This window comes from Erythranthe guttata, chromosome 2 (genome assembly GCF_056151865.1).
Source record: "Erythranthe guttata isolate IM_541 chromosome 2, IM_541, whole genome shotgun sequence".
NCBI lineage: Eukaryota > Viridiplantae > Streptophyta > Magnoliopsida > Lamiales > Phrymaceae > Erythranthe > Erythranthe guttata.
Genome location: NC_142534.1, coordinates 10,573,394 through 10,584,092, shown reverse-complemented (window position 1 = coordinate 10,584,092; position 10,699 = coordinate 10,573,394). Strand labels below are relative to the sequence as shown.

At 36.4% G+C, this 10,699-nt stretch overlaps 1 protein-coding gene across 1 annotated transcript; it reads right to left on the bottom strand.

Annotated features, from left to right (window-relative positions):
• LOC105974528 (uncharacterized) lies at nt 1-1,281 on the bottom strand. The gene has a single exon (XM_012999643.2). The coding sequence runs from the start codon at nt 1,279-1,281 to the stop codon at nt 1-3; it is 1,281 nt and encodes a 426-aa protein (XP_012855097.2).
• Between the last annotated feature and the right edge of the window lie 9,418 nt (nt 1,282-10,699).

The following is a 10,699-nucleotide window of genomic DNA, read 5'->3' as shown; positions in this document are numbered from 1 at the left end:
CTAGGATGATGTTGTAGGGGATGGCTTGTCGACGACGAGGAATTTGATTAGCTTGGTGATTCGACAAGGGTCTTCCCCTAAAGAGACGGGCAACTCCACTTCTCCCATGGACAAAATGCCCTCTCCTGTGAATCCTTTCAGGGGCGTGGAGATGGGACTAAACCGGGCATTATCTATGCCCAGTTGCTTGAAAGCGTGGAGGTACATAATGTCAGCTGAGCTCCCACCGTCCACTAATATTTTCTTAACCAAGAAGTTGGCCACCGTTGTTGTTACTACCAACGCATCGACATGATCTTCATCTGGGCCTTCAAGGTCTGAGGAGTTGAAGACTATGCTGTGATCAGGTCTTCGTATTTGATAGATACGTGCGGATGGAGAAGCACGTTCTTGATTCATACGTGCTGATCGAGCGAGGGTGCGTCTTGCATTTTGTGAATCGCCACCCGCCGGTCCTCCGGAGATAAAGGAGATGATGCCCCGGGTAGGTTGGTTATCATTGTTATCTGGGTCTCGTCGATGACCCCCCTCCTCTTGTCGTTGCTGTTGATCTCGATTGTTATCTCGGCGCGGAAGATCATCACGGCGTTTATTTCGAGACTTATCAATGTATTCGCCTAAGTGGCCCTGCTTGATCAGCCTCTCAATCGCCACTTTGAGTTGTGCACATTCCTCCGTAGTATGTCCTCTATCCTTATGGAATCGACAATAGCGATCCGACTTTTCTCGCTTTGCATTTGGCTGCATAGGACGTGGAGGCTCTGCTAAACCTTTATGTTCTATCACGTGAAGGATTTCAGTGAGGCGAGTGTTTAGCGGAGTGAATCTATTGTAGGAGGAAGAGGGTTGACTTTGAGGTGGAAGTGGTGGACGTCGATCATCCCGCCTCCTATTGTCCTGACGGTCATCTTCTCTTTTCCTTTTTGGAGGAGCATGGGTAGAGGCTTCCTCTATCCGAACATATTTTTCGGCTCGGTTCAGCAACTCCTCTAGGTTGCCTGGGGGCCTTCCGGCGATAGATTCTTTGAATCTACCCGGCTTCAAGTTCTGTTGCATAATCCCGGAGAGCATATCTTGCCCTACACTGGGAACTTCATGGACGGCTTCTACAAAACGCTTGATGTAGTTGCGGAGCGTTTCGTTATCTCTCTGTACTACAGAGAAAAGGTGGGCTGGGGTCTTGGCATACTGCTTGTTGATGGCGAATTGGTTGGTGAACCGTGTTGACAGCCGAGCGAAGGTGTCAATCGATCCTATGGGTAGAGAGTTGAACCAATTCATTGCTCTCTTGGAGAGAGTGGTGCGGAACATTTTGCACATTGCAGCATCCGTTGGGCCATATAAGTCCGCCATGGCGTTGAATTTCTCTATATGCTCATGTGGATCGGTGGTCCCTTCAAATTGAGGTAACCCCGAGATCTTCACTCCTTGAGGTAATACCTCATTGAGGATATCTATGGTAAAAGGACTGCGTCTTATTGGGACGGGCATTCTTTCGCCAATTGGATTGTTCAATAGATGGCGGGACATTCTGCTGTTTACCTCGCCTTCTCCTTCATTAAAGAGAGGGACTCTCTGCGGAGACGCATTCCCCCGTGGGGGTGAACGTTGAAGTTGCTGTCTGGGTTGTGCCCCCCTGTGATTTGTGGATAGCTGCACCTGGGACCGTGGGTCCGAGGTAGAGGAGGAGACACTTATTTGATTCTGGATTGGCGGTGGGGCCACATGTGGCACTATAGGTGGAGCTGGCGCTGGTATCGCATTGGGAGCGTTCGCTCCCATCGTGGCGATATATTGAGTTACGGCCTCCGTGGCGGCGCGAGTTGAGGCTTCTGCTATCATGCGTTGGAGCGCGTCCTCGGTTATTTGAACCGTTCGAGGAGCAGGGAGTGGTGGATCGGCGAGTGGTGGGTCCCGAGGAGGGATCACCTGAACCTCACGAGGTGGATCCGTAGCACGTGGAGGAGGTGGCTCCGCGGCACGTGGAGGAGGTGGCAAGCCAGATCCTCCACGGACTGGGAGGTTATTAGCTGTGTCATTTTCTCTCCGAGCAGACGCCTCAGGAGGATCTTGTTGGCTACGTGATTTGGTTTGCATCGTTCCCACAGACGGCGCCAAAATGATGATGCTAAAATTTAGATCACCTGGGGTAGTGTAGAAAACAAGCTGGGAGAGCAAAGCGGATCAGTAGCTTGATAACTTGATGATCCTGAGGTCCCTGCGAAATGAGCGCACGTGAACTAGGCCGGGGGTTGATCCGGCGGAAACCCCTCCGACGCTCAAGTCAGATGTACGGATCGTGGAGATAGTAGAGAGAATAAAACTCGAGATTGATTGTGAATAATTAGAACGTACCTTAACAAATGAGTAAAACATCTATTTATATGTCGTTGATTGGGTTGGGCTTACTTTGTTGGGCCCAAGCCTTACTTTGAAGGTGCTTGGGCTTTCGTGTAGTGGGCCCACTTGTATGTGGTTGGGCTTTTGTGTGTTGGGCCTAATTATTAGATAAATTTGGGGGCCCATTGGGCCGGCCCAATTAGGTATATCAATTGTGTTAAACAAAATTACTGTTTAATACAGTAATATTGAAGACCGAAACTATAATATTACTAATATTACTATCCGAAAGAGTAATATTACTATCCCAAACAATAATTTTACTGTCGGAGACGACAATATTGCAAGCCAAGACAGATAAAATTAATTAATACATTAATATTAATGTGTTAACAACAATAGTATTGTCTAAGAAAGTAATACTATTGTTTCAGACATTAATTTTGTTGTTAACACAGTAATTTAGGGAGAAAAAAAATACAAATAAAAAGTCAACGCCGGAGACGGTCAACGGCGGCTGACCTGACAGAAAAAAATTACGAAAAAAAAAGTTTAAAAAAAAAATCAACGCTGGAGACCGGCGGTCAACGACGGCTGACCTGCTGATAAAAAAATTCAGAAAAAAAATCCAAAAAATAAAAAAAGTTATTGCCGGAGACCGGCGGTGATGGTCAAAATTGGAATATAGGTTAAAATTAGTTAATTGGTGAAATTGTGTTAAATTGTTGTGTAAATCATGAAATTGAAATTGAAATTGAATTAGAGTTTTAAGGAGTTAAGTGGAGTAATGTTAGTAAATATGAAAGACTTATGTTAGCAAATAAGTTTGACTGAGGTGCGGTGCATATACTTGCAAGACAAAAAAGTAGGATGTCCCTCTTTTAATTAAGTGCCTTTGTGGTGGACTTATTTACCATTTGCGCATAATTAAAAAGGGCTCTTTGAGAAAACCCATGCTTCCTCTATGACAATAATTAAAAGGGACTCTTTAAATAAGGGGAAATGTGGGATAACCCCTTAGTTTTGAAAATATATAGGGATAGGTCCTATGGATTTTTCTTCTCTAGTCAAAAATGCAAATTCTAATCTTAATTTGATAAACCCCCTAGACAAATTAAAATACCCGTTTTGCCCTTTTAGTTACAATTTAAAACCCTAATCCCCTTATCTTTTCTCCACTCCCTCCCACATTTTTTCTAGCCGTCATTTTCCCTCCCCTACTCTCTCTTTCTCTCTCTCTCTCTCTCTCTCTCTTCATGTCTCTCTCTCTTCTCTTTCTTTCTCTCTCTCTTCATCTGTCTCTCTAACTCTCTCTCTCTTCTCTATCTTTCTCTCTCTCTCTCTCTCTTCATCTGTCTCTCTAACTCTCTCTCTCTTCTCTATCTTTCTCTCTCTCTTAATCTCTCTCTCTAACTCTCTCTCTCTCTGGCTGCCCACAGCCCTCCGCCGCCACGGCTGCTCCCCCACCTTCTTGCGCCGCCGCCGCCGCTGCTCCCCTCACCTCCTTGCGCTGCTGCCATCGCTGCTCCACCATCGCCTTGTGCCGCTGCTCCGCCGCCGCCTTGCGCCGCTGCTCCGCCGCCGCCTTGCGCCGCTGCTCCGCTGCCGCCTTGCGCCGCTGCTCCGCTACGGCCTTGTGCCGGCCGTCGTTGCTCCTCCCACCGCCTTGAACTCCGTATTAAACCATCCACTTCACATTTTTAACTTATTTTTTTAATTTATGAATGCCCATCCATTTTTAATTTATTTTTTTAAGCTCTGAATTCTTACTATTTCACCTTTTTTAATTGTTTTTTTATGGAAACCAACTGAATTCAAAAATTTCGAATCGTGATTTGACGATTTATAGTCAGATCTAACGGTGAATTTCAGAATTGGAACCGGTGATTTGTATATATTTACTGCATTTATAAAAAAAAAAACCCAGATCTAGTATGTTTTTGAATTAATTTAATTTTTTTTGGATTAATTAAATTTTTTAATTCCTTTTTTTGGATTTATTTATCAAAACAAATCCAGATCTACTATATTTTTGAATTAATTTAATTTAAATTTTTTGGATTGATTTAATTTTTTATTATAAATATATGTAAATTCTTTTTTGTATTTATTTTGAACATGATTCGAAATGCCTCAAGTGTGAGAACTTTATTTGTCCGTAGTAGAAATTTGATCAGTAGTGGTTACTTAGTCATATACAATCATATGTAGTATGTAGTCATGTATAGTTATGACTACATATAACTATACATGAGTATAGGACTTGTACATATACAGTCATATGTAGTCATGTATAGTCATGGCTACATATAGGACTTATAGTATACTATAGTCATTTGTAGTCGATTTCAGTTCATCAAATTTATCAACAAAAAAAAATTATTTTCTTTTGTATTTTTCGTGTAATCTAACTCGCATGTTCCATTTTGCTATTTAACTCGTATTTTTTTGTCGCAGGTTTTGCTTTTATTATAATTTTATGACATGCAGAGAATAAGATGCGATGAAGTGCCTTGTGAAGTTGGATTCATGCTACAATAGTCTAGACTTTATGTCACTATATATAACTATAGATAATTGTATATAACTATAGTCACCTGTAGTAACATACAATATATGTATGCTATAGGTTTTTTAACGTACAATAATATTTGTTCATGTTTTAAGAATATATGCATGTGATTGTATTTTTTCATTTTTTGTTTGTTAGTTGATTTATAATATCAAGATCTAAATTGTGAATTTTATTTGTTGGTGTAGATGAATTTTGGAGTAAAAAGACAGTACATGACTACATATAACTATATATGACTTTTGAACTTGTAGTACACTGTAGTCATGTATAGTATACTTTTAGTTCAGTAGTATTACCAAAATTTGAATTTAAAAAAAAATTAAAAAATAAAAAATTAAAAAAATTAAAAAAAATTAAAGAAAAATAAATAAATAAATAAACGAAATATTAAAAAAATAGAAATATTAAAAAAATATTTTATAAAAAAATACAAGAATAATAAAAAAAATGTACAATATATATACATGAATAAAAAAATTATTAAATTAAAAATGATGATATATGCAGTACAGATAAATGCAGGTCCAAAACGATAAATGCAGTTGGTGAAAATGCTGAATGCAGTTGGGTGAAAATTGCAAATAAGGGCACAATAATATTTTTGCCTCTCTAGGGTAGTATTTCAAAGGAAGATTTTTAGGGGTGGATTTATTCCTTTATGTTTTCTATATGAGGGGTGTATATCAAATGGAGCCTTAACATAAACCCATGCTCTTTTCTCAGTTTCTTTAATCCCAAAATTATCCTTCTACTGTCTTCATCATAGTACTTCCTTTCCTATTTTCGTTTTTTTTTCGTTTTCTTTTTAAAAATTAATTTTCATTTTCTTTAATATTATTTATAATTATTATTATTTTCTTTTTAAATATTAATTTTTTTATAATTTTTGTACTTTCTTTTTTAATTTTTTTTTAATTTTTCTTCTCTATTAGGTATATTAATGTATGCGAAAAGTAGTCACCTCTGGCAGCACTGTCTTCCGCGCAACAAGCTAAAAGGTACTTCCACAGTTCCACCGCCAACAATCACAAATCCAATACTGACATCAATTATTGCAAAAGTGCAGCACCTACAAATAAAAAAAATCGTTATATATCTAAAAATATATTTTTAAAATATCTTCATATACATTTCATTCATGATTGTGTCCATACAAAATTAACTACATAAATAACAAATCAATCTAATCAACTATTAAAATATATTAATCCACTATGTTCCAAACTTTTTTGAGCCATGTAAAAACACACACCATGGTTTTACACAGTTTTGTGGATATGTGGTAATCCTTTTTATATTTGTAGGCATCCATTATCATTTGATTGAGCAAGTATTACTTTCAATGAATCTTTCATCATTCTATAATATTATATGGAACCAAAACTTATTCCACATACACATAATGCAATTTTCTAATAAAACAAAATATGAAGTTTGAAAAGACAATTGCTAACAAGTAAAATGATCACGGACAAGCATGTATATAATAACTTCATCAACTACCGCACAACATGAAAATAGGAAATGGTTAACTTATAACCATTTTTCATTCTTCGGCAAGATCTGGAATCAAAACCCAAATTAAAATACTAGAGAAGCAAAATCAAACCTAGGGTTCAGAATTTAAAGTAAGAAAACAGTGGTTTGGGTTCGGACTCAAAAAACATGGCTTTCCAGCGTCGATGACCTGAGACGCACCCTTTCTTCACTCTGCGCAATCGCCTACGCCTCCGCCTCCGCCTTTGGTGCCGGTAATGTCAGCCTCGTCCTTTTCAATTACCTTGTTGGTGTCTGTTGAGTGTAGATTTTACCCTCAATACGTTTACTTTACGTGGATCTTTTGTTTAGATTTAATTATATTTGTGCTTTAATTGATTGATTTTGTGTTTTATAGGTGAAAAACGAGAATTAAGTGTCCATGAAGGAAAAAAGATAAAAAAAAAAGAAAAAAATTGCAAATAAGGAAATAAATCAAACTGGAAGAAGGAATCTCGCCACAGCTTTGACAGTGTCCACCATTTCGAGCATATGTCTCTCATACGAACTCTAAATCAGATGATTTCGGCAGCATTGGAATGATAATTTCAAGCGCTACAATACTTATTCACGCAACATTCCAAAATTCGGACTCCGGCAAAAATCGAAGAACAAATCCTGATGGGGGAAAATGACGAAAATTGATTCCTATTAGGTTTCTACTACCTCCTTATCAAGAAAAACCTATAAAAGCAACAAGTCTCTACACCATAAGCACGAAATTTGACACCACAAAACGCGAAGAACGAAGATCGAAGACTCAAGCATAGTTTTTGTTATTTATTTTATGAATTCTATTTTGTTTATCATAATAACTACGAGTAACTAAGTCTTTATTTATAGGATTTTATTTTGAACCGTATGTGGGATTTATGAACCCAATTCTACGATTTTATGCAAGTTTTAATTCCAAATTATTTCTTCTACTTGTTTTATTAAGTTCATGAAACGGACACTTTATGTGCTTTTTATGTTATTGTTAATCGCATGAATCGGAAGATTGGGTTAATAATAATTAGAACTGTGGTAGAAGAGCCTTTGTGGTATTAACATAGGAATATAGTTAATCTCTTAGGTAGCCATTATTGAGCTTTGTGCTTAATGATGTGTTCTAGAATTAATTGAGTAGGAATACAGTAATTGAATCTAGAGTATTAGAATCGCAATACACGCGGAAGCGGGTTATGATTAATTTAGCATCTCATATTAATAATTCGAGTTAATTACTTGCATAATTGAAGGAATTGGGGAGTAATGATGACATAGGGGGGAGAATAAAATCCTAGGCTTGCTTTCTCTGATTAGATCTTCGTTTTTATTTGTTCCTTGTTTTTTTCCTTTTAATTGGCTTTAATTTAGTTTAGTTAATTTAGTATAATTGTTTATCTTTCGACTGTGTAGGGTGGGCTTGATAATAATTGGTAGGATTTAGCGTCTAGAATTAAATAATTAAATATTCTTTGGACTTAAAAATCCACTTTATTACTTGTATGATACGTGCACTTGCGTGTAGGTATTACAACCAACAAGTTTTTGGCCTTGGTATTTCCAATTGAGATTAACTGGCGCTACTTTGCGAAAAAGGCTTGTTAAGAAAACCAAGGTTAGCATTTATAATTAGCAAAAAAATTTAGGGATTAGATTAAAGTTTAATAGAAGGGGTTTTTGTGAATAAGTAAGTTCCTAACCAACTCTCTTTATTATTCTAGGTTAAGGGGCTATATATCTCTTTCGCCAATAAGCCCATCTCTTTAATATTCATTATAAATAAAGGAAAAAATCATGTATATGACAAAATTAACCCAACCCTTTTACACCCAATTCTTAATTGTAACCCCAATTTAATCTATTTTTAAATTTTTTTTTTCCAAAAAATATTTTTTTGCCGCTGATCTTTGGCGTGGACTTTTCGTTTTTTCTTTTCCGCTGCCAGATTCTGGCATGGCGTTGAGTTATTTTTTATTTTTTATTTTTTGTTTTTTTATTTTTTTTTCTGGTCTGTTTTTTCCGCCGCTGGATCCCGGCGTTAACCGCTAGTCTCCGGCGTTGATTTTTTAGTATTTTTTTTTTTGGTTTTCTTTACTCTTGCCGCTAAACGTTGATCGTAATTGTGCTGTCATTAACGGTAATTATACTATCACTGACAGTAAATTAACGTAATTATACAGTCACTGACAGCACATTAACGTAATTGTACTGCCGTTGACAATATATTTATGTAATTGTACTGCCGTTGACAGTACAATTAGAGTCAACGACAATATTATTATAATTTTTTGTTAGTTTTTTTTGTTAATTTTGTTTGATTTGTTGACTAGTCAACGTAATTATTTACTGTGTTGACAGTAAAATAACTGTAAACACAATAATATTACTGCCAACCACATCAATATTTTTTTTTTTTGGGTTTTTTTTTTTGTTTGACTTATTCATGGAGTAACGTAATAATATTACTATCAACCACAATAATATTAATTCTTTTGGCTTTTTATTATATTTACCTTTGTTGAACGGTCAACATATTAATATTACTCTGTTACACAATAATAATGACTTTTGTTGTGTTAATATTACTGTGCTAGAGATTAATATAGCCATATTACTGTGTTATACTGTAGTATGGTTAATTCTACTGCGTTTAACAGTAATATAGTTAATATTACTGTCAACCACAACAATATTGTTGTTTAAACAGGGGACAAAAAGATGTTAAAGAAAAAAAATTCAAAAACCATAAAATAAATAAAAATCGAAAAAGTCAATGCCGGAAACTGGTGACAGAAAAATCAAGAAGAAAAAAAAAATCGAAAAAGTCAACGTCGGAAATCGACGGAAAAAATCAGGATGACAAAAAAAATAATAAAGAAATGAAAAAAAGTCAACGCCGGAGACCGACCGGCGGTCAACGGGGTGACGGATGAAAATGTCCATAAGCTTGTGTTTTAGGTCAAAATTGAATAATTTGTGAAATTTGAGGTCAAATTGAGGTTAAATTAAATTAAAGGATGAAATTGAAGCATATTAAAATATGAGGGGCTATTTTAGTCTTTTACAAACCTCTGGACCATGTGTGAACTTTTTTGTAAAATATTTATTGTCTGAACCTCTTTATGAATAAGTACCGTTTGATGGGCTAATTTGTAAAATGCCCAAAAATTAATGTAAATGACAAAATTACACCCAACCCTTTACACCCAATTCTTAATTGTAACCCCAATTTAATCATTTTTTTACCACAAAAATCAAATTTTGACTTTTTGTTTTTGCGGTTTTTGTGCTTAAGTCTCTGACCAACCATCTTTATTATTCTCGGTTTAGGGGCTTTATTTCTTTCGCCAATAAGCCCATCCCCCATGCTGTTTACATCTTAGGGCAAACCCCCTCCATTTGGATAATAATTTGGCATACCCCCCTCGGCAGATTTGAAGTACCCAGAATATCCTTTGGAAGCAGTTTTAAACCCTAGACAACTCATATCGGTCTCTATCTTCCTCTCAACTCCCAGATCTAAATCCCGCCTCCATAGATGTCCAACCGGCGAAAATGCTTCCCGGAGTCATAACTCTCTCTCTGGTGGTCGGAATTCGATTTGGTTAACTACCGCTGGATTCCGCTCCTCTCGTCGTGGTCTTTCTTTTGGTGGTGATTTCATTCAGTGTGACACTCTTTTCTAATTACATTTAGTAATTTAGAATATGTTAGCGAAAGACTTTAGAAAATAATGAGTGCGGAATGCTCGTTTTAAAAATCACCTTCTACAAATAGAAAGTTACGCATAATTTTTTTTTTCTTTTAAAATCAGAGGAAGAGTGTCCACATACTACCATATCATATACACTTAACCAACTATCACAAAAGAGACATGACTAGTAATTTAAATAATCAAGAGTAGAGAGAGGAATTTCGCACAGATTAGGTAGATCAACTTCGAAAATTAATTCCTGTTAAATCCTCCATGCAAAGACTTTGAAATATTAACCACATACTCTCATATGGGTCTTAATTACTCCTTGTAAAACTGTTTTAAAAGATCATTATCCATTTGAGAGAAATAATTAAACACATGCAACTGTACAGTTTGAAAATTCAGAATAAAGGAGGGAGCTTTGAAAATTCTTTATAAATTCCCTACTGTTCTAAACACTACCAAATTTTATACCAAAACATTGAAGTGAGTTAGGAACATACTCCAAGTTAAATGGGTTCATTTGAATAATAAAAACTTCACATGTTGATGCATGTCCTAAA

Bases quoted from the DNA above. Each gene is read 5' to 3' on its own strand.
- LOC105974528 (XM_012999643.2), bottom strand. From the start codon at position 1,281: ATGAATTGGTTCAACTCTCTACCCATAGGATCGATTGACACCTTCGCT.